The following is a 24,288-nucleotide window of genomic DNA, read 5'->3' as shown; positions in this document are numbered from 1 at the left end:
CCCCCATTGTTCTGCCCGGACACTGAGGTCCAGCGCCGATGGCCTTCTGGCGGTTCCCTCACTGCGAAAAGCCAAATTACAGGGAACCAGGCAGAGGGCCTTCTTGGTAGTGGCGCCCGCCCTGTGGAACGCCCTCCCACCAGATGTCAAAGAGAACTACTACCAAACTTTTAGAAGACATCTGAAGGCAGCCCTGTTTAGGGACGCTTTTAATGTTTGATGTATTACTGTATTTTAATATTTGGTTGGAAGCTGCCCAGAGTGGCTGGGGAAGCCCAGCCAGATGGGCCAGGTATAAATAAATAAATTATTATTATTATTATTATTATTATTATTATTAGACATAGTGGAAGTCCCTGGTTCAAATGTCACCTCTGGCATGAACTCACTAGGTGGCGCTACGTCAGCCACTCTGTGAGCCTCAGTCTCCACATCCACAATATGGGGATTAATACTGTAAGAAGCTGCCTTACACCATCAGATCACAGGACCTTCTAATGCAGGATGGTCAACAATGACTGGCTGCAGTTAATCAGGGTTTCAGGCAAGGAATATCCCAAACCCTACCTGGGGATGCTAGAGATTGGACTTGAAACCTTCTGCATGTAAAATAGATGCTCTACTACTAGGCAGTGATACAACTCCCAAGGTGTAATAGGATTTTTCACATTCTTCACCGCAAAAGCAGCTGAGTATAAAGTGGTACCTTGGGTTACATATGCTTCAGGTTACAGGTTACTCCGCTAACCCAGAAATAGTACCTCGGGTTAAGAACTTTGCTTCAGGATGAGAACAGAAATTGCATGGCGGTGGCGCGGCAGCAGTGGGAGGCTCCATTAGCTAAAGTGGTGTCTGAGGTTAAGAACAGTTTCAGGTTAAGAATGGACCTCCGAAACGAATTAAGTACATAACCAGAGGTACCACTGTACAGTGGTTCCTCGGGTTACATATGCTTCAGGTTACAGACTGCGCTCACCCAGAAATAGTACCTCAGGTTAAGAACTTTGCTTCAGGATGAGAACAGAAATCGTGCAGCAGAGGCAGCAGGAGGCCCCATTAGCTAAAGTGGTGCTTCAGGTTAAGAACAGTTTCAGGTTAAGAACGGACCTCCAGAACAAATTAAGTTCTTAACCCGAGGTACCACTGTAGTTCATTAATAGAAGCTGCTCAGAGCCAGATTCTTACCTGGGGCGTCACAATATTTCTTCCCACCACTGAATGCCATATTTTGAAAACTCCTTTTCTATGAATCCCATATATTCTCCCCAAGTCAACACTGCCATCTTGGCAACAGCTCATCCAGGTTTCAGGTCAGGTTGTCTTCTAGCCTTACCTGGAGGTGCCCGGGATTGGCCAACCTTGGGACCTTCTGCATAGAAGCAGATGTTCTGTTGCTCCATGGCAGCCCATTCCCAGTATTCAATCTTATAAGAATGTAAGTATAGCTCTCCCCTCTCCCTCCTCTAAATTGGCTTACAGGGCTATTGTTAAGGCTAGTAACTAGCCAAGGCATCTAAAATGCTTTGAATCCTTGAAAGTGCTTTACAAATGTTAATAATAACGATGATTCAATGAACTGGTTGTGCACAGGAAATTCATGGAGTGTATGTACAGTGTGTGCAGAGAGGGTACATTTCTCCAGCCAGTGCGATGTACCTTCACACGCCATCATTCCCTACCTAATCCATAAGTTCCTAATGGGCTCAGGAATGACTACAGACCTACCGCTGCTTTGTTAGTATTCCACACCATTGCTTCGCAGAGAGAGCTTTCCAGGGGGGATCCGGCTCGCGTTTGCGTTGCTGTTATTATGAGCTGGGGTTTGCCTGCTCACCGGCTGGGCGCCTGCCCCCCCCCGCGCGCGCGTCACGCTGCTCCCGGCTGGGTAATTAGGGACAGCCCCCTGCTGCAAAGTGGCTGTCGCCGTTTCTCCCAGGCGCGGAGTTTGCCCTTGCCTGCTGTCACATGGGGAGGGGGTGTGTTAGCAGCTCAGAGACGCGGAGGGGAGCAGCCGGAGCAAGGCTGCAGCAGCAGCAGCAAGCAGAAGCCAGCAGCAGCAGCAGCCTGAGCAAAAAGGCAGGGAGCTGTCCTCTCTCCTGGTTGCCTCCGGCACTTGTTATTCCCAGCCTGAACTTTTATGGGTGTGCTGGAAAGGAGGGTGAGGAAGGAGGCTTCTTTCTAGAGGAGCATAAGGGCTGCAGAGCACCTGATTGCAAACGATGAGGCCGGTCGAAGCTGGGCAAGGCATAATCAAAGCGGCCAGGGAGCAAAGGAGCGCCCGGCACCGGCTGTGGTCACTGTGACTTGGCTCAGCCACAGGCGCGCCTGCCTGCTGGGAAGAAGACTCGCTGCACCCAGGAAGAAGCCACCCCCCGGGACGCTGGCTGGGTTTGCTGGTGAGACGGGCGGCGTGAGAGGAGCATGGAGCCCCGGCCACCGGCCCCCGGGGGCATAAGGGGGTGCCGGAGGAGGGCCCGGGAGTGGCTGATCCCCCTCTGGCTCTGCGTGTGCGCCGCGGGGAGCTGCAGGGGGCAGGTGTATAAGCTCAGCCTGGCGGTGGACGAAGGGCTGCCCGCGGACACGCTGGTGGGGGACATCAGCGCAGGGCTGCCCCCCGGCGAGGGGCACCCCGGCGGCTTCTTCCTCTCGGAAGGCAGCGGCGAGTCGGCCGTGTTGGCGGATTTCCACGTGCACACGGACACGGGCATCATCCGCACGGCGCGGCTGCTGGACCGAGAGCGCCGGGCGCGCTACAGCTTCGTGGCGGCCACGCTGCGGGGGGAGATGGTGCAGGTGGAGATCACGGTCAGCGACGTGAACGACCACGCGCCGCGCTTCCCGCGGGACTGGGTGCGCCTCAACATCTCCGAGCTGAGCCCGCCCGGCAGCGCCTTCCGCTTGCCCGCTGCGCGCGATCCCGACGCCGACAGCTTCGGCACGCAGGGCTACTCGCTGCTGCCGCTGGATCAGGACCAGGATCGGGAGAAAGGTCCGCTTTTCCAGCTGCGCTACGGGACCCCGCCGGATGCCCTGGACCTGGTGCTGCTGCGCCGCCTGGACCGGGAGCGGGCGGAGACGCACCGCCTGCTGGTCGAGGCTTGGGACGGCGGAAGCCCCCGTCGGAGCGGCCGCCTGCGCGTGGAGATCCAGGTGGTGGACGAGAACGACAACGCGCCCGCCTTCGGGCAGAGCGAGTACCGCGCGCGCCTGCGGGAGGACGCGCCGGTGGGCAGCTCCGTGTGCCGCGTCTGGGCCAGCGACCCGGACCTGGGCGCCAACGGCGAGGTGCGCTACAGCCTGGCCCGCCGCCAGGGCGACCCCTCGGCCGCCTCCTTCTTCGAGGTGGACGCGCGCAGCGGGCTGCTGCGCCTGCTGCGCCCTCTGGACCGCGAGGTCCGCGCCCTCCACCGCCTGGCCGTGGAAGCCCGCGACGGCGGCGCCCAGCCCGAGCTGGCCACGGCCCTGGTGGCCGTCGAGGTGCTGGACGTGAACGACAACGCGCCCACCATCCAGCTGCTCTACCTGACCGAGGGCGGCGCCAGCGTGTCCGAGGGGGCGCAGCCGGGAGACTACGTGGCCCGCGTCTCCGTCTCGGACCCGGACGAGCCGGCGGGCGGCGTGGCGCTGAGCCTGCAGGGCGGCAGCGGCGCCTTCTCGCTGCGGCCGTCGGGCGGCGGCGACGGCGGCGTCTACTTCCTGTGCGTCGAGGGGCCCCTGGACCGCGAGAGGCGCGACGCCTACGAGCTCCGCCTGGTGGCCGTCGACTCGGGCGCGCCGCCCCTCTCCTCGCAGCGGGCGCTGCTCCTCCGCGTGGCCGACCTCAACGACCAGGCGCCCGCCTTCGCGCAGCCGCGCTACCGGGCCGCCGTCTCCGAGGCCGCCTCGCCGGGCACCGTGCTGCTGCGCCTCAGCGCCGCCGACGCCGACCAGCCGGGCTCGCGCAACGCCCAGGTGCGCTACGCGCTGGGCCCCGACCAGGCGCCCGCCGCGCTCCTCTTCCAGCTCGACCCGCTCAGCGGCGCCCTCAGCGTCCGGGCGCCTCTGGACCACGAGCGCCAAGCGGCGCTGGAGCTGCTGGTGCTGGCCCGGGACCTGGGCGAGCCGCCGCTGTCCGCCTCGTGCGTCGTCAGCGTCGCCGTGGAGGATGCCAACGACAACGAGCCCGTCTTCCAGCACCAGGTCTACAACGCCAGCCTGGCCGAGCACGCCCCGGCCGGCCACTGCCTCCTGCAGGTAACGGGGCGCGCCAGCCCGCGCGAGAAAGAAAGCGGGGCCTTGGCTCCTTGGGTGTTTGGAGGGGAAGGGGGGGGGGTGCAAGGCCCTGAAGGTGCACCTGTTGAAATTCCTTCCTCTGCAAAGGAAGAGGACCTGCTGGTACAGGGCGGTATGCAAATTTAATAAATAAATGAAATACATAAAGGCCCTAAAAGTCTTGCTCAGATGCTGTGGAGAGTCCAGGGATAGAAGCCTTTCTCTCCATTGCATCTGAGCAGCCTTTGCAAGGTTGAACTCCACAAAGAAAATCTAGGGGCAGTTGTTCATAAGCAGCCAGTTGGGGCCTCAAGCGGCATGTGGCACCCAATGCCAATGGAGCTATTTGGCAGCTTGGGAAGAAAATTTCTCAGGGGCCCTGGCAATACAAAAACCACAATAAATAAATACAGTGGTGCCTCGGGTTACATACACTTCAGGTTACAGACTCTGCTAACCCATAAATAGTACCTCGGGTTAAGAACTTTGCTTCAGGATGAGAACAGAAATTGTGCTCCAGCGGCGCAGCGGCAGCAGGAGGCCCCATTAGCTAAAATGGTGCTTCAGGTTAAGAACAGTTTCAGGTTAAGAATGGACCTCCGCAACGAATTAAGTACTTAACCTGAGGTACCACTGCAACTGTTTCTGGCCCTTTCATTACACTCCAAATCAGCCTCCTGAGGTGACGTTCTGCCTCAGTCTCCCTCTTGGCAGGGCTGGCCCGCCCTTGTCATGTGCAGCAGCCATTGCAGAGCAGATTGCCCCTTTTGCATGGCAGCCCAAACTTACTTTGTCTGTGCAGGGATATGTGCAAAGTGTGATCCCATGTGTGGCAGCAGAGAAGCACAGCTGACTGGCATTTGTGTTGTGGGCCTGTGCCCCTGAGGTACCTAGCAACACTCCTGGATGAATGGTTGCAGACAGTGATGCAACAGTTTCAGCTGGATTCAAACAAAGAGGAGAAATGGTGACGTCTCCAAGGGATGATTTGGTTTGGCATGATGACAGCTTCTTTGACACTGTATGTTTAAGTAAGTGAGATAGCAGTGACCATTTCCTGGAAAAAAGATTTTTCTCTCTAGGTAGTGATGATCTTGCTGTTGGACCATGGTCTGGCCAAATAGCTTTTACCTTTTAAGTCACACAGTGATTCCTTCACTACATCCTAGTTATTTGCGTAATTTAATATTGAGTCTTCAAATAAAAAGATCATTGCTAAGGAAGAATAGTTTCCTCCGGTTATAGCTTCTGTGCTGTTCCTTTTCTTTGTGATTCCTGAATACCCTTCTCTCTTGACAAATTGTCTGACTAAGCTTAGTTATGGAGTGAGAATTGACATTCCTGCATTATCCAAAGAGCAGGTGACTTCATATTTGGGTAGGGTGGTCGCCACTTGCAGCTAATTTTATGTTATCAAAGTATCATGACTCCCTTTTCCATCTTCAAATTTTGTAAGCTCTTCAGTTGTTTCCATGCGCTGCTCTGGTTCGCCAGAAGCGGCTTAGTCATGCTGGCCACATGACCTGGAAGCTGTATGCCAGCTCCCTCGGCCAATAAAGTGAGATGAGCGCCGCAACCTCAGAGTTGGTCACGACTGGACCTAATGGTCAGGGGTCCCTTTACCTTTACAAGCTGTGAGACCATCTTATTCTATTGACAAAACCAAAGTTTCAGGGCTAAATTCTGGCCTTGCTTGTAATGTGTGTTGTAGTGGACTTTTAAATGTACAAAATGCTGAAACTGACTTAATTGCATATGAATAGCTCAGTCCCAGGGACTTGGACTGAATGAGTGAAGTTCAGTACTGTACTGGCGTTTACATTTCCCACCTCCTACAAGCTCAGGCAAACAATTTGCAAGAGATACATGCAGGTGTTAACTGTTCACTTATGTGCTCTCAGACGATTCACTGAATCCTTAGTGCATCCCTGGGGAGTCCTGTGGCTGTCAAAATGGCCCAGTTTGTTCTGCTCATATGATGATTATGATGGTGACCTACTGTTGCCTCTCTTTATTCTCCTGTTATGCACTACAGTATCAGCACTGCATACAATGTTTCGGTCCTAGCTTGTGGAAACCTCTGTTTATAAACGAAAAGTGTAGCCATCAGTTCAAGCTCAGCCTAAACTCAAATTAGGCTTTAAATGCAGTTTACAAACTGAAGTGGAGGTGTAGAGCTCAGTTCCATTTAAAAGCTCAGTGTTTAGTTCAGTGTTAAAATCTAGGGTGTGAACTTGAATAAGAGTGCATTGAGTCAGATCCTTGCATTCGCAGAGATGCTCTATGTAATTGCCATTCATTGTCCTCTGCTTTGATAAAAATCACTATCCCCACAGGACTCAGCTGACCTAAAGCCACCTTTAAATTTCTAATCACAGGTGTCAGCAGCTCAGTAGATCACACTCTTATTTTTAAACGAGGTCCTCTTAATCTAACTGGTGGTAAGCAGAGGTTGTGGGGAGGTATCCAGGGGTATAAAAGTAAGGCAAGCTTATGAGAGACTGTACTTCACTGTGCTTAAGGGAAGCAGCAGCTGACAAAGTGTCAAGGCAAACAGTTTAGCAAATGGGCAAGTTAAGGCCCTTTCCAAGAAGAGGTAGCCCACCTTACAGACCCCAACTTTGCACGTGAACAAACCTAATAAACAAACAGTTGTGAAGGTAGAAAGCAAGCACTGGGCATGAAGGCTATCCAGTGTATCTGTCTGGTGGACAGAAATTACAGGTGTGGGCTTGGTACAATGAGCTCCTGGTTCTCGGGGGACAAATTTGTTCCCTTAGATGGCCAGGAGAGGGCAATTGCCCCTTTGTCTTGCTTATGGGATTCTCAGAAGCTTCTCATTGACCACCGTGGGGAATAGGATGCTGAATTAAATAGGCTCTGTCACAATGCCAGCAGCAGTGTGATCCTAGCAGGTAAGGAACTTGTTGGACAAGATCCACATTGCAGGTGTGCATTGGCCAAGAATGTGACTTACGCTATCGATTTTGTTTTAAAATATTTTATTGAAGTTTTAAATACAGAGAAACAACTTGGGGTTTGAAGAAGCTAAACACTTGTACAGGTGACGTTACGGAACTTATTGCCATTTATTCTGCTATCAGTCTTCACTACTTTGATGGTAATGATGCTGTTTGGTTGTGGAGGTCTTCTACAGGCATTCCTATTATTGGTCGTCCCTTTGCATTGTATGCAGGTCCTATTGACTTACTCCTTGGTAAGCGTGTATCGGGTTGCTGACTTGGTCTCCCTTAATGTATGGCTATCAGATTCTTCTTCGGAATTGCCCTTAAGCTTGTGGTTGGCAAGAGGTGTGCAGGGCACTGGATCAATAGAATGGAGTAGAAACTACATCAGCAACAGCATGAATGGAGCAGATATATGTGACTGGACAGGCTCCAAACCGAGTGGAGTTATTACCACAGCAGAAAGCCAGGCCAACAATGCACTCTAAAGGAAATATTTCATCAGTAGAAGAACACATTACTTGCACAGGGAAAGTTTGAGTAATTTCTATAAGCACAGCCACATGCTAGTTGTTCTTACGCATTTTGAATGGGCCAGATATTTTCCTTGTCTGTAATTAATGAGCACCATTTGGCAGAAAGGTGGGGTGCAAATTTAACAAATAACTGATATAAACAAATACAGATGTAGTAATTGAATAATTAAGCTCTGGTGTGCTGTGAATTATGAAACAGTGTTCTCCTAATGTGTTAAGTTTGATAAGGTGGAGCACTGCTCTAAAGCAATCCAGACAAATGCGATAAGATTTTCTGATTTTGAAAGGTTTGTTGGGAGCCTCTGAATGTCATTTGAGCCTCATTTCCTTATCTTTTCAGGTGAACTGTATTGTTTGTTAGTGTGGATGTGGTGTCCTCCGTGTATGGATTCACCTACCTTAATGTAGGTCTGACGATCTTTTTAGCCTTTCCCTGAAAATCTACATATTTAGTTGCTATTGTCAGGAACTTTCTTAACATACAACCCATATCTACCTGGCTGTTAACTTCAATCTTGCTTCTTGTGCCATCAGTGAATCCAGCAATCAGTTGTTCTGTCTTCTAATATGCTTTTTATTTTTCTATAAACCAGGGGTGGGGAACCTCAGGCCTGGAGGCAAAATGTGGCTTTGCAGGCATCTCTTGGGACCTTCTCTAGGCCAGTCCTGCTCCATGCCTTCCTTGAAAACTTTTGCCTGATTGTCATGTGGTCTTGAGCTGTAGTGATGCATCTTCCTTGTTTGGGTGGAGAGAGGTGTGTGTGTGTGTATAAACCTCAGATTCATATTGTACAAAGGTAAGCGTTACATCCATCGCTCCACCTACCTCTGCCTCTGGCTTCACCAACCAATGGCGTACGGTCCCTGGAAGGTTCCCCACAAAGGAATGTTGCCCTTGGATTGAAAGAAGTTCCCTGCTGCTGCCATAAGCTGTTAGCAAATTGTTAAATATTTTCTGTGCTTAACCCCAGGCAGATCCTTCAGCTTTTTGCTTTCAGAATCACTTTGTAGATCTTTCATGACCCATAAAACTCTCTCTATGATTTAATGTACCAAGCACTTTATCCTGCTTTGTGTGAGCTGATAGAATGTTTTCTAAGTTCGCCAATGGATCCAGTGTGTTCTGTTGATGATATGTAGATAATCTTACGTTTGATTTTATGAAGTGTGTTGCCATATAGATTAATAGCGCAGTGGTGGGGAGCCCTTTTCAGCCTGAGGGCATCCTTCTATGATGGGCAACTTTCAAGGGGCTGCATGCCAGCTGTTGGGGCAGGGGGACAGCGGGAAAAGTGGATGAGGCCAGAGACGAAAGATGGGAGGGGCAACAACTGTGAGTTTTTTTATACTACGCCGCATTCCAGCTGGACAAAAGCCAGAGGTCTCTCTACCCCCCCCCATCTATCTGTGCTGTTACACAAGGCACATTGTCACAGGTTGACACATTTCCAACCAGGCAAAAGCACTTGACGAAGATGCAAAACTGGACTAGTGAGGGGTTTAGCTTGAGGAGAGTCCTGAGGGCTAAAGGGAGGGAGGCCCATAAACTGAGGTTCCTCTCCCCTGCTTATAGGTAAACTGCTAGGAATAGGAAATTAATTTACACCATCCCCAGGTCTCTAAATGCTGGATTTAGATCTATGTGTGGAAACAAAAGAATTGATGTAGATTCCAGAGATCAATATCAGTGTTGTAGATCTGAGGAGTATTGAAGCCAGTTGCTAATTTATGGTATAAGCCAGAGTTTCGGTGACTTCAGATGCTGCTGCCCACATTCATTGTCCAAAGCCGAAGTGTTGTATTTCCATGGGGAGATGTGTGTGCTACAGATGTGGAAATGCTATAAGCACAGTCCTTTATGGGGGGAGGCGGTCTCAGCTTGGGATAGCCTTAATAAGCGTGCAGAAAGGACAGTTCGCTCCTTCTCACTTTCTCTTGTTTAGAACATCTGAAGCCACGCAGGCCAGCATTTCTTGTAAGCAGACCTTGAAATCTTGTTAAGATTCAGCTCTATAACTCTAGGAAAGGAGAAGCTGCTCTGGCATCCACCCTTGTTCCTCCTATAAGAATGGAACATTTGCAGTCTGCTGAAAAAGAAGGCATGTCTTTCAGCATGAAGATAGTGTGGGGTTTTTTACCAATAGGCAGCACTCAAAGCTTCCAGCAGCACCAATGGAAATAATTTTTAAAATAAAATAAAATAAAAACATTCAAACTATGCTTAGTGCTTGCTGTTGGTGAAACCTCTGATCAGAAAAGATTCCATCTGCATGCAATTTTGATATAATCTATTTTCATTTGGGTTCCATGGTGTAAGAGATTTAAAGTACTTTTTTTCCCTTTAAAAGCAACGGGACAAACTTTTATTATTGAAAGGCTGCAAATGTTCCAGACGAGAAGGCAGGCAATTGTAGGTGGCTTTGCGCTAAAGGTATTCCTAGTCTGTCAAAACCATTATGCCCAGGCACAGCAGTAAATGTATTTCATCACCCCTACTCCTAGTGATTGGACAACTGTCCGGAGCCTCTTTGTGAGATGCATAAGAACCTGTTGAAACTCTATGACAGACAGCATAGATACAGTGGTGCCTCGCAAGACGAAAAGAATCCATTCTGTGAGTCTCTTCGTCTAGCGGTTTTTTCGTCTTGCGAAGCAAGCCCATTAGCGGATTAGCGATTTAGCGCTATTAGCGGTTTAGCGGCTATTAAAGGCTTAAGGGATTAGCGGATTAGCTGCTAAAAGGCTATTAGCAGCTTAGTGCCTTAGAAAAAGGGGGTGGGGAGCGGAAAAAAACCCCCAGGAATCGCAAGACATTTTCGTCTTGCGAAGCAAGCCCATAGAGAAATTCGTCCTGCGAAGCACCTCCAAAACGGAAACCCTTTCGTCTAGCGGGTTCTCTGTCTTGCGAGGCATTCGTCTTGCGGGGCACCACTGTACTTGTGTTTATTGCTCCTGTCATTATGCATGTGTATGTATTGGAAAGGTTTCTGAATCTGGGAGACTCAAGGAATATGAAATAGAGCCCTGGGTAACAGTTTTGCATCCTCTTTGTGCCATGCCTTTGTGCAATAAGGTTTTAATTGTACCTCTTGAACATTGCCATAGGCGTAGGGATTTCTTTTTGTTTGTAGATTTCCATAATCAAAAATTGAGCATTTTTGTTTTTGTAGTTTTTATACTTTAAAAAAACCAAGCCTTTTGGATGAATGGCAAATTTATTAATTTCCCCCTGAGCATCTCAGAATTCCATTGAACTTGCTCCATGTTATTACTATTACATTAATAATGTTAATCGGATTAATAATGAAATATCTGGGTGTTGTTTTTTTTTGCCAAACTAATGCAAATACTTAAACAGGGAGAAATCATTGATTCCAATGGGTGTGGGGCAATGCTCTGCTCATTGCTCATTCTATGCTGTGTCACTTGGTACCCTAATTTACATTTTACTGAATTTCCTGGTCCATGACTTGAATTAAGGTTCAATCAATTGGCTGCGGCAATATGACCTTCCCAAGGTCATTCTGTTTTCTGCTTACAAGCCAATCTTTTCTTGTCACCGTAGTCTTGATAAACACACATTTTGAAGTGGAATTAAAAGACAGCCAAATATATCTCATTAGCATTTCCCCCCCCTTGAAGTTAATGTGCCTTTTCAGATTTAAATAAATCTTCCACGTCTGCATTAAATCTTTCTTGTGGTGCTTTTATATGGGTACATGGACATTTGACCCATTGTTTCAGCTTGGCATTAGCGACCGTGTATTGAGGAAAAAGTGCTGAAGCTGATTCATTTTGTTTCAGGCAGTGTTCTTTTAAAAAATACAATAAATTTAATGGGAGTAGTTGTGATATGATTTCAGGTTCATTGTTACAACTTCCAGAGGGGTAGTTTGCTGCAGTAAAAACAATAAAGTCTTGTTGTACTTTAAATATTAATTACATTGCCCAGGACCCAATTTCCTGTTGAGCCACCTTTTCCTACATTAATCCACCTGTTGGTTGAAATTCTGCTACCTAAGTATGGTGGGTGGTGACCAGGCAAGGAACCTTTCTCACTTTCAGAATGGCCTTCCCAGGAAGGCCCACCAAGCTCCCTCATTACTATAATTTAGATGCCAGGAGAACACATTTCTGTTTTCCCAGCATTTTAAGTATGGTTAACATTTGCATTTTTAACTGAGAGCATCATTTATCTTTTACTATCAGTTTGAATGGACTGTTGCTATTTAGTATGCTGTATTACTATGTATTAGGGACGCAGGTGGCGCTGTGGGTTAAAGCCTCAGTGCCTAGGGCTTGCCGATCGAAAGGTCGGCGGTTCGAATCCCCGCGGCGGGGTGCGCTCCCGTTGTTCGGTCCCAGCGCCTGCCAACCTAGCAGTTCGAAAGCACCCCTGGGTGCAAGTAGATAAATAGGGACCGCTTACTAGCGGGAAGGTAAACGGCGTTTCCGTGTGTGGCTCTGGCTCGCCAGAGCAGCGATGTCATGCTGGCCACGTGACCCGGAAGTGTCTTCGGACAGCGCTGGCCCTTGGCCTCTTTGAGTGAGATGGGCGCACAACCCTAGAGTCTGTCAAGACTGGCCCTTATGGGCAGGGGTACCTTTACCTTTACCTTTATTACTATGTATTATTTATTTAATTATTTGCTATTTTTATGGTACTTCTGTTATATCTTACTACTTTGTTAGCTGTGCTGGAAACTTACGTTTATATATTCAAGAGTATTATTATTTTGCCCTATAGCTCTGCTTCATCAGATGTAACCATACCATGTTATCGTTGGTTTAGAGCAGGGGCTCATGGTCTGCAAGCCTCATGCTGGTGGTCTGTGAAGTGTCCGTGAAGAACGGTGGGAGGATCAGCAGCCCCACCATTCTAAGGTTTTACACTGTATGTTGTTGCAGGATAGAAGTAGGTTTTCATCCTCCCCACTGCAGTTGGCAGGGCGGCCTGCATTCCCCTTGTCTCATGCTGCCTTTTCTTTCTGAGTCTACTTCATTTTGGAGGCAGGGAAGATTACTGGATGTGGAAAGTCCCTGAGAGGAGCAAAAATGGTAGCAGTGTCCTTTGCCATCTAACTCTAGAAGGCAGGTAGCTGGCATTCAAGAAGGTTGCACTTACATGTTCTCTCCATGATTGTCATCTCTTCTGGTGGTTCTGGTGGCTCTTCCTTTCACTGTTGGTGCATGTGTGCCAGGGGCCTGTCAGTCAGTCATTCAGACAAGCAAGGGCTTGACAAACTGTGCTGTTAATTCCCAACTGCAACTGTGGTCGCTCCAATCTCCAAAGTGTCCTCCCTTTGTTTTGTAGCCCCCTTTAAGGTATCGTGGTTCTCCCCATGCACTTCAAAGTGGAAATCTCCTTTCTTCCTCAAGAGTCTGGATGTTCTCAATGTGAATGGTATTGTCTGCATCAAGGGACTACGATAACAAGGGATAAAACTAATGAGAGGTTTCAGAGCTGCAAACCATGATGCTTGCAAGTAAGCACTATAGAACAACTATTAGGCTTCCTTTTGAGGAAAGGTGCATGGGATCAAGCTTCTAAGGCTGCAGTCCTATACACACCTACAACTGATCTTGGTGGAGCCTACTTCCAAGTAAAAACTCATGGCATCAGTGTAACAGAATTCAGATTCTAATCCAACAAAATGCAATAGAAATAAAAGAAGCAATAAAAATTCAATTACACAGCATTCAGCACAGTGCATTACAATTGCTACAATAGACAGAAAATTCATCAAGTGGTCTGCCAACAATTTTCAAGTGGTCCATGGGCAGTGAAGGAAATCCCTGGTTTAGAGATATTACATCCTCGTCTCTAGTTTGGATTGGGGGGTAGTGAGGTCTGGGAGACTTCAGGTTGGATTGTTGGCTGCTACAGCTGGGTGTTGGCAAAAGGTTTGACAGTTTCATTTCTTGGGATGCTCTTTAAAGGAGTAATTTTTGGCAATTACTGACAACACAAGTTAGTCCAAATCTGCCTGTTTCCTGAAACTTCAGCTTTACACTTTGTAAGCTTTGCCATTATTGTCACTCCTACCGTGGCAACAAATTCATGTTAAATGTTCTCTATTTCTAAGAGCAGTGATTTAAAAAATGCAGCTTAGGGGAATGGGAAAACTGAATAGGATTCAGGATTGATCTTCAGTTTAGTTGATACTATTTTTTTACCTCTCTTTCTGTCTCTGTTTTTCATGGGCAGTAATTACTACATGGATTTGCAACAGTATTATGCTATGCTTCTGTTGATAAGCTATACAGGGCACCTTCTTAAGTCAGGTACAAATGAACACGATCAGATGCAAAATCATGGTTCAAGAGGCAGAGATAATTGTCCGCAGTACTCCATGAACCATAAACTAGGATGATCTGCACACGCATGTAATAATAATAATAAAAAAATAAAAAGAACCTGTGAAGGCTGCAGAGTAGTGGAATAAATTGTAAAATGAAAGAAAGGATACTCACAAATTCTCCACTCATGAGAATTTCACTGAATTTTCCCCTCCTCTTTGATACTTTTAAAATGCAATTTATTTGTTTACTAACAGATGCAGAATGGTTGATAGGGAGAATGTAGGATACATTTTTGGCACAATGCTACCTTCATTAATCTCCAGTTATCTCTGTTTAATCTTTACTCCAGATTGGAGAGTTCACAGGCACACAGATGGTGGGCCTCTTTTCTCCCCTCATCTTTTTCTGAGTTGATTTCTGTCCCCAGTTGATGACAACCTCTGGCTTCATCTGTCATAACCTGGGGAAAGAGAGAAGAGCCATGGGTAGATCTTTTTTTTTTTTTTTTAGTGTTTGTAGTCTGGACCATAGGTATTTGCTGGACTGGACTGATTAACAGTATGCTTCATTTAACAGAATCCATCCCTGGGTTCCTGAGCATCTTTTGTACACTGTTTATGTCCTCATTGCCTCAAGATTATTTACCTGATCCAAATCTGAGACAGGCATTCCACTTGAACATGTGTCCTTGCAACCTCTGCAGGCTTGTGTGTGAGAGAGAAGTGCTTCATTTTTTCTTCATGTGCCTGAAATAAGCTATGATAAACTTCATCCCTGAGGAAAGGAACTAAGAACAAATTAAACCCAGCACTTTAGAAGGTAAACAAACAGAAATAAAAAAGAGGAATTGGAAAAACAGCAATGGCACCAAATAATAAACAGAAATTGATGGTCTCTTGAACATTTCATGGTATGCACAGAAACAACAAATAAGACTTTATTAACATTTCTAATAAAGGCAGCTGATGTTCATAATGCTAATGTCAGCCAGGTCAGCATGGGTAATAAGTTTGCCTTTTATCTTAGAAATTTGTTATAGATTGACAGCCTGAGCAGAAACCCAAAGCTATTATTCTTTCTAAATGAGGGCTACAGAACATTTGCTGTAGCTGTTCTGCAGCTGCGGGACAGAGAGTGTATGATCAATAGGAAAACAATGTCCTTCTGGTGACTTGTTTGATGAGCACGAGGACACATTGACTGACTCAATAAGTAAGTTTGACTGTGCATCTCACCTCTATTCCTAAAGCAGGAGTAGGGAAATAGATCTGGCTGGTGGGCTGGATCCTTATCTTCCCCCATCTCCTGCAGGTCAAGTATGACAGGTGAGAGTGGCTACCTATCAATCACATGATGTCAAAACGATGTCACAAGTCGAGCATGTTAAACCAGCAAAAAAGCCACAAAATTATTTTGCTTCATTTCTAAAACAAATTTAGTAAAATAGCAAAAAAATACTTTTTTTCTTTTTTAAAATTTGAGAAAATAAATAAATTCTAAACGAAATAGCTCATGCTCACAGGTCCCCCGCCCCCATTAAGAACCAGCATCTGGGAATCTTGTTCTTCCTCCATACTCCAAAATCCTGTATGGAGTAGCTTGGTAAAATGATGTTTACTATACATTTGTAAAGTAATTTATGTACAGGCTGTGATATACTTTCACTTCTGAATAGCCTTTGAAATGTTATGAGACACAGTAAAAAGTAACATGTTTTATCTTATGCCAATAACCACTCATTCTAATGACGTATGTGGTGATGTGATAGCTTTTGTATGAAGGCAACCATAAAATGTATTGTATGACACATGGATTTTTAATACTGGTTTAGTTAATTTAAGGAATCATAAACTCTGTGATAGAATAGATGTATTATATAGGATCCAGCCCACAAAACTGTTAAAGCTGAACTATTAGCATGTGAGATCAGGACTGGAGAAATTGCCTATGAGCTGGTATAAAAATGTGGATGGGGTTAGCTCTGCTCCAGAATCTGTTTTTGATTTTTTTAAAAGGAAAATGTGTAGGCACCATCCCCGTCAAGAAAGCATGTGTTTATTTATTTAATATATTTGTATCCCACCTTTCTCCCAAGTTGGGATTCAAGGTGCCTTGCAATGTGTAAAACACAAAGCAACAAAAACAATAATTAAAATACATCAAAACACACTTAAAAATTAGCATTGCCTGACCGTAATTGTCGCAGGCCTGTCTGAATAAGAAAGTCTTAGGCTGCTGGCAGAAGGATAACCAAGAGGGAGCCATTCTAACCTCTCTTGGGAGGGAATTCCATAGTACGGGATGAGCCACAGAAGAGGCTCTCCCTTGTGTCATCACCAGCCATGCTTCTGATGTTGATGAGACTGAGAGAATGTGCTCAACGGAGGATTTTAGCACCTGGGCGGGTTTGTATAGGGAGCGATTCTAGCAGTGATTCTCCTGGTTCTCTGGCAGCAGTCTTTCCCTGGCTTACCTGGAGGCACTAAGGAGTGAACCTGGGATCTTTTGCAACCAAAACATGTGCTTTACCACAGAGCTATGGCTCTTCCCCAGCCCCACCACTAGAATTTCTTCCACTGGTATATTTCCGAATCCAATCCATTCTTAAGTTTCAGGAAGACGGAGCAATTCTCCTCTATAATAAACCTAAGATTTTTATTATTTTGGTATGATTTTCTTTTGCCAATTGTGTTTATATAGATTTTATATCAGGCATATAGAGTTTATATTAGGCATAGGCAAACTTGGCCCTCCAGATGTTTTGGGACTACAACTCCCATCACCCCTAGCTAATAGGACCAGTGGTCAGGCATGATGGGAACTGTAGTCTCAAAACACCTGGAGAGCTGAGTTTGCCTATGCCTGGTTTATATTATACATAGCTAAGGGGTTTTGTATCAGTGGTGATAAAGCCTATTGCTTAGCTGCTCTTACACTATGGTGAAGGGAGCTGAAGGCACAAGTGCCTTTTCCCATCATTTGATGGTACTTTCGCTGACCTTGGCTTATATGTGTCTCCAATAGCCAGTTAGATCCTGAATGGCTCTTCTAGAGCAGGGGGCAAAGAAAGCATTAGGCCAGGGCTGGGGAACCTATAATCACCCAGTTGTTTTCTGCCAGCATTGCCAGTGGTCAGGAATGGCAGGAGTTGTGGCCCTTCAGTTGCTATTGGACTCCCAAGTTTCCAACCCCTGTTCTAGACCATGGAAGGATTGCTTTATGCACAGTGAAGTTGTTGACATCAGCTGCTATTTTGAGGGTCCAGAAGTCAAAAAGGCCGAGCCGAAAATGGTCGGGATAAGTTAATGCATTTCTCTCACAGTTCACATAGCCCTGTTAGGTTGCCATGTTTTTCAGTTCATGCTATATGATTTGTGACTTCTGCTATGTCTGCTCATAACATAAGCACAAGGTCACTGTGCAGCCCATGTCACATGTTTTGGTGATGATGTGTTACCATTACTGTTGGCGTGCTTCTCACAAAGTAGCTTTCATACTGTTTCCCCTCTAATGCATGGCATCTAGGACACTGTTATTTATATAAATATGCTGCAAATGTGTGCACTACCAGAATGGATTCAGCAAAGTTCAGTTATTCATGAAATTAGAATGTTTTAAGAGAATTCTCTTCCTGAAAACATCGACCCAAACCCAATATTCTTTGTACTCTTCTTCCTTATCACTTCTGCTGTGCTTCTGAGAGTGCAAAGTGCTTATTTTTTTTTTTAGCAATTAGACTCTTCAGACTTTTTGGAGATGAAGGAATTCTTGAACTCATCATCATTATTATTTTTCTGCCCGCAGAAGCAAAGGACAGATAAAGCCTGAATTTGCAAAGCATATTCGTTTGTATTCCTAAGACGAAAGTTTTCAGTGTCCATTAAATATTTTGCTGACTTAGTGAATCTAGATTAATGGCTAAAAATAGAGTTTTGAGAGAAGTGGGCAGGAAAGGCTTTGATTAGGTGAAGAAGAGGAAATACGATGGATGATGAGTCTTCCACAGTTAGCGCTTAAAAAAGACAAATCTCCCTGGAGAATTCCACATTCTTTTAGTGTGCCATAAATGTCAGGCGCAGTCGAGACCACAGAAAATGGATAGTATGGAACGTTCCTAGATTTGCCTTAAAGAAAGAAGGCTGAATTCTGTAACTGAGTAACAGTGATAATATTCTTTTCCTATACTTATATTTTCCCCAAGAGGCATAATAGGCAGTCAAAAGCTGTTGGATATATATATATATATATATATATATACATTTGTAATCTTTGAGCTGGAGGGGACTCTTGAGAATCCCATGGACTGCAAGAAGACCAAACCTATCCATTCTTAAGGAAATCAGCCCTGAGTGATCACTGGAAGGACAGATCCTGAAGCTGAGGCTCCAATACTTTGGCCACCTCATGAGAAGAGAAGACTCCCTGGAAAAGACCCTGTTGTTGGGAAAGATGGAGGGCACAAGGAGAAGGGGACGACAGAGGACGAGAAGGTTGGACAGTGTTCTCGAAGCTAACAGCATGAGTTTGACCAAATTGCGGGAGGCAATGGAAGACAGGAGTGCCTGGCGTGCTTTGGTCCATGGGGTCACGAAGAGTCGGGCATGACTAAACGACTAAACAACAAATCTATGAGCTCTTAGCAACATGTACCTTAGAAGAGTTCAGGGGTGGATGAGTTCAGAGATTGTAGCAAGTATTTTATTTCTGGGGAGGGGATGGGGGTATTCAAGCCTATCTGGAGGTGCCAGTAGACTTGGTTAGGAAAAATACAGGGCTCCTTACATTAATGCTATGCTTTTAATTACCCTCCCCCCACCCATTTCCCATTAGCTCTGCAAGTGTGGGGTTTGGATCCTTTGCTCAGCCTTTAAAGTCACTCTTCTCCAGCTCAGGAATTATCCCCCTTTAATTGCCTCTCACATTTCATGGACCGAGTCAGGTACTTGCTTTGATTTAGCAGAGAAGAGTATTGGATCTCTTAAGAATTCTAACAGCACTATTTCACACGCATTTGTGTTCAGGAGGAAGTTGCTTCGGGATTTGGAATGAAGTGGCGCCATCAATATGCTGATTACATCCTGTTTTGTTTCTCTTTCTCGCTAGCTCCAGAGTTGAGAGCAATGGATATCTGATGCAGGGATCAGTGGGTCAGGAGGATGCTGTTTAACCTGTGTTGCGTGGTGGTTATATGTGATCTGTTCTGAAAAATTAGAATCGTCTTCCAGGTGCAATTTAGCATGTTAAGTTTTAACCAAAGACCTCAGATTATTTGAAGGATTGTCTGCTCCCTTTCAATCTGCCTGGTACTTAGGCCTTAAAAAATCAACAACACCCAAAGTAATTCTGATCTTTTTACCTTTTACCACCAGGCTTTAGAAGGTAAAGCAGATGTTGACAGAAGAAACCTGTAACTCACACACCCTAGGCATCTTGCCAAACAATGTTTAATTAAGGCAATGTTGCTATTATTTAATTATTTTAATGGGTTTTTTAAAATTAATATTAGTCATTTAGATGTCAAGTGAATATGGTACAATTGTATCTTCTTAATAGGGATGTGGGATTGGACCTGTTTTGTTTTATTAAAAAAAGCTGTTTTAGAAATGCCATCTTATAGCTATTTTGCCTTGTAAAGATTATGGAATTATGAAATATGCTGACCAAAAATGATGAGTAAAAGGTAAAGGACCCCTGGACGGTTAAGTCCAGTCAAAGGCGACTCTGGGGTTGCAGCTCTCATCTCGCTTTCAGGCTGAGGGAGCCGGCGTTTGTCCACAGACAGCTTTCCGGGTCATGTGGCCAGCATGACTAAACCACTTCTGGTGCACCAGAACACCGTGACAGAAACCAGAGTGCACGAAAACACCGTTTACCTTCCTGCCACAATGGTACCTATTTATCTACTTGCACTGGCATACTTTCAAACTTCTAGGTTGGCAGGAGCTGGGACAGAGCAACAGGAGCTCACTCCGTCAGGGGGATTCGAACCGCCAACCTTCCGATCGGCAAGCCCAAGAGGCTCAGTGGTTTAGACCACAGCACCACCCACTGCAATGATCAGTATAAACCAAAAGTATTTATATTCTACTGGTCTATGTACCCTGGACATATATGGTCCTTAGCACTGCAGTTTTGTCCTGGGAGATTTCTTTCCAATCTTACATTATCCTGCTATAGCAACCTTGGATTACCCGCCCCCCCTTTTTTTTGTCCAGCCATGAAAATCCTTACAGTGTTTTTCTTACTTTTGTCTATTGGAAACTTTGCCATGTAAACAACTGTTGCTGGTAGGAAACCCTTTACTTTCTTCATAGCTTTGAAGAACCATGGGTGCAACTAAATTAAGACCACTAGTTTTGAAAACTACTTCCTCTTAAGAAAAAAAAGATGTTTTTGAAAAATTGTCCCTTATCAAAGTTGAAAATGGTTGTGACCATTCATCTCTGGTTTTCTTGTCTCTTCCATTTCCTCTTTTGGGGCCAAACAAAACATTTAAAAAATGTAAACCAGACTTTGCTAATTCTTAAGATTTCTGTTGCTTACAATCCAAACTTTTCCATAAAGGTCAGAATATTTTTAGACCTGTGTACTTGAAATAGTCCCTTCACTTTGAAGTTTGGATTATTTTAAGCATGAAGCTGTTAATAGTATTGCAACTCCTTTTTTATATACAGAACAAGCAAATGTATGAATTTCCAGACCTGACACATGTCTTAGTCTCCTGGGGTGACCTTGGAAGGCTTTTCTATCATGTTTTTCTTCCCCCCTTATGTAGAGAATTGGATTGTCATGCTTGTGTCTGCTTCACTTCCAGTGACGGTACTTACATCTGGTACTTGGAAAAGGGTGATGGGAAGGGCAGTTATTTAAACCTCCTAGACATGCTAGAGACAAACAACTTGTGTATGCTTTATTGTTCTTACCAATAAAAACAAATGCATATGGTTCAATGTAATTTCCAAAGTACTGGATGTACATTTCCACGCACAGAAACTATTTAAAGCTGTTGCACATTGAGTTGTTTTTTCTGTACATTCCATTTGTCCTTTGCTTTGAAAGTGCCGATAGACCTGAAAATAGCCGTCCAGAAATTATTCTAAATAGAATTGTCTATAGCATTCACTATCATTATACCGAACTCGTAATCTGCAGTGATTTTGGGTGATACGGTGCAAGACGTAGACTGATGCAAAAAGCTCTAATTCTGTGTTGGTGCACTTTAAATCTGATGACAGGATTGGACCTGCTTTGCTGTCATGGCATGTTTCGGTAGATAGTTGAGACAGGGAGAACTATAAGCACCTGGGATTGTTGCTTAGCAACAATCTCTTGTGCTCTTTGCTGCTTGCAAGATATCTGCAAGCAGTAGGAGGAATGTGCAGGCCACGTTGTTAGGCAGTGGCCTCAAATAGCTGCATCAGGTGAGCACATGGTAAGAAAGGGACACTTTTATCTTAAAGTCTCACTTTTTTTCAAGGGCCAGATAGCTTTCAAGCATACATTTTGTTGGGAAGGAGTGAAAAGGGTTGATGGATGGCACACACCATTTGCGGCAAAGGCAGTGATGGGGAGTTTCATAAATTATTTGGTCTAGCAAGTCCCAGTCCCCTGCTTTTTCATAATAGCCTGGATTCTGCTAGGCCTTGTGGTATCTAAAAGACTTATGCTGCAAGGATAAACTCCCACCATCTACTTCTCACTGCCCTTTCTACATTTGAACACATGTCTTATAAATTATCAATGTTTTTTTAGATACCTCTTTGGACAGATGGACTGCCTGTATTTATCTATACATTTAAATGCCTATATTTTCACAGGCATTGCTATTTTATGGCTATTCCCAAAGAAGAGTTTAGGGTTGACGGAGGCAGGTAATAATGTATTTAATCAGGAGCGGGCACCAGATATCATTGTATAAGAAAAAGAATCATAAGGGCCCATTGCTGCAGTTCTGGTCTGAAACCTACAGAGGACTGATAGTCTCTAATTTTTGAGAATAATTGCTTGCTACTATCATCATAGTGATGAATACAATATGTCCTCTACAGTGGTCCCAGTTGGGGAGATGGGTTTCTTGCTTGAGGGGAGGCATGCGCTAGGCATGGAACAAGATCATGTACCATTGATCATAGTTTAGGAACCAATATGCAAAATCAGGCCAATCTGAGGCTGAGTTGTAGCACGGCAAAGTCAAACAAGTCAGAGTCCATTGAACAGGATCAGACAAAGCAGAGGTTAGATGCTAGTGAAGTCAATCAAACAAAAGCAGAGGTTAGGCCCAGATAAGCATAGCCAGGTAAAGAAGAGGTCAAAAATAAAAATAAAAAGGTGCATACATTTAAAGCATACAGCTTGCATTTGGGAATCCTGTTAAGGGTGCTGGGAATTGTAGCTCTGTGAGGTGTGAACCATGGTTCCCAGGATTCTTGGGAAGAAGCAATGTGCTTTAAATGTGTGGCATGCAACCCAAGTTAGCACCCTGGAGAGCTCCAAGTGGTGTCTAAATTGGAAGTCTGACAAGGCAGGTTTGCAAGTTGCTCCAACAGCCAGCAAACCAGACTGAGCCTTAAGCAGGTTAGCAGTTTCCTCTGATAAGCTAGCCCTGGCCTTGCTAAGTGAAGCCTCTGTTCTTAAAGGAGCTCAGCTTGTTTTAGCAGTGATTGACTCTGGTGGTGCAACAGAGACCACAGTTCTATTATGGCCTCTAAGCGGAAGTCCTTTGAGTCTGAGGAAGGCAATGCAAGCTCTTCCAGCCAGAGAAATGCTGGCAGCCTCTGATCCTAGAACTCCCAAAGAAGTGGAGATATCAAAGGTTGGATCTGAGGACAAATCACCCGCCTAGTCCAAGATGTCCTTTGTATTCATTCACTCTTCCTCTAAGGACGAAGAATTATCATCCTGGATCATGATAATTTCCTCCGCAGAAATTTCTCTGGCTTGAAGGAGCCAGCATGTTCTGCAACAGTCCTAGATGTGGACGGGGACATCAGTCTTATTGGGCTGCATGCCTCAGAAACAGGCTGCTTCTGCTTTAACTGACAGACCTCACCTGAACTCCACCAGTGAGGTAAGGCCTGGAAGATGTACCTCTCTGCAGCATTTTCCCATAAACTTCTGGAAGCTGCAGAACAAAGCTGAAACAACATTCCTTATTACCTGATCTACACCCTGCAGGTGACTTTTAGCCTTGCCTCTAGCTCCCATAAGAAGCTGTCCTAGATCCTTATGTGGAAATAACACTTCATGCCCCTTGCTGTGTAACCTGCTGAACTCTGCAACCATGTAGGGGTTACTGAGTGGATTAACTTACATTGGTATATAACTGGTAGGTAAGGCATCAATATTTCCCAGTCTGAGAAGTGTTAAGGCTATGTGCTGTTGGCACGAAACATGATGGTGAGGACTAATTTTGGGTTGGATGAGCATTATCTCGAGTCACTGCAGTATTCAGGAAACATTTATCTGATTACGTTTGGTTTAAACCATAGTCCGATGGAGGCATGTCTGCAAGTCTGTAAGTGATGCACATTTGATTTCTAGTAGCATGGAAAGCAAAGTAGAAAAACGAAAAGGAATCTAACCGCCCCCCCCCCCAATATGTAGAAACACGATGTATGCATGGAAAAAAGGGCATGAGAGCGGAAAGAAGATGTTTTCCTAAAAACTGCATAGGAGAACTAATTCATGCTGTGGTAACGTCTTTGGTCTCTCGGTTTGATTTTACACAGATAATTTCCTTCGAAGCTGTGTTTGAGCTTTTTTCGCAGTGGCTCAAAACCAAAACATTTATGCAAAACAAAAATATATTTGGTCAGTATTTTTGTTTGTTCCCTTTGATGACACTCGAGGCAAGGCTCCATTCTCCAGGATAACGTTTTTGTTTATTCATTTTCTTTTTAAAGATGCCTTTGAAGTTCCAGCCTGCAGTATTGTTTTTGCGTCACTATAGCTCCAATAATGGTTTTATGCTGCTACTAGGCTGCTTGAGCATTCTGTTTCCATTTAGCAAGTCAAAAACAAGAGAGGGCTGTGGATTTTCTAAATTAAAAACCATAGTTTTAAATGTGCATGTCATTAATGTGGTGTTGCCAGTGATCTCCCAATTTACATTGGTAGTTTAAAAAATTGCATATGGGGCGTTTTCACGCTAAATGGCTGCGACATGGAACTAAGCAACACGTGCTTCAATCTGATAAGCGGAACGCTAGGTTGCTACTCCCGTTACCTTCATG

General features: G+C 45.4%; 1 protein-coding gene across 1 annotated transcript in view; it reads left to right on the top strand.

The window, feature by feature from the left end:
- Positions 1 to 1,152: 1,152 nt before the first annotated feature.
- DCHS2 (dachsous cadherin-related 2) overlaps positions 1,153 to 24,288 on the top strand; it is a 108,296-nt gene continuing 85,160 nt past the window's right edge. The window contains exon 1 of the mRNA XM_083456970.1: positions 1,153 to 4,233. Coding sequence (XP_083313096.1) covers positions 2,422 to 4,233 — 1,812 coding nt within the window. The 5' untranslated portion in view covers positions 1,153 to 2,421. The remainder of the gene's footprint in view (positions 4,234 to 24,288) is intronic.

This window comes from Podarcis tiliguerta (assembly GCF_965153285.1).
Source record: "Podarcis tiliguerta genome assembly, chromosome: 9".
Taxonomy (NCBI): domain Eukaryota; kingdom Metazoa; phylum Chordata; class Lepidosauria; order Squamata; family Lacertidae; genus Podarcis; species Podarcis tiliguerta.
The sequence above is the reverse complement of the archived record's forward strand: the minus strand, read 5'-3'. Positions and strand labels throughout refer to the sequence as shown.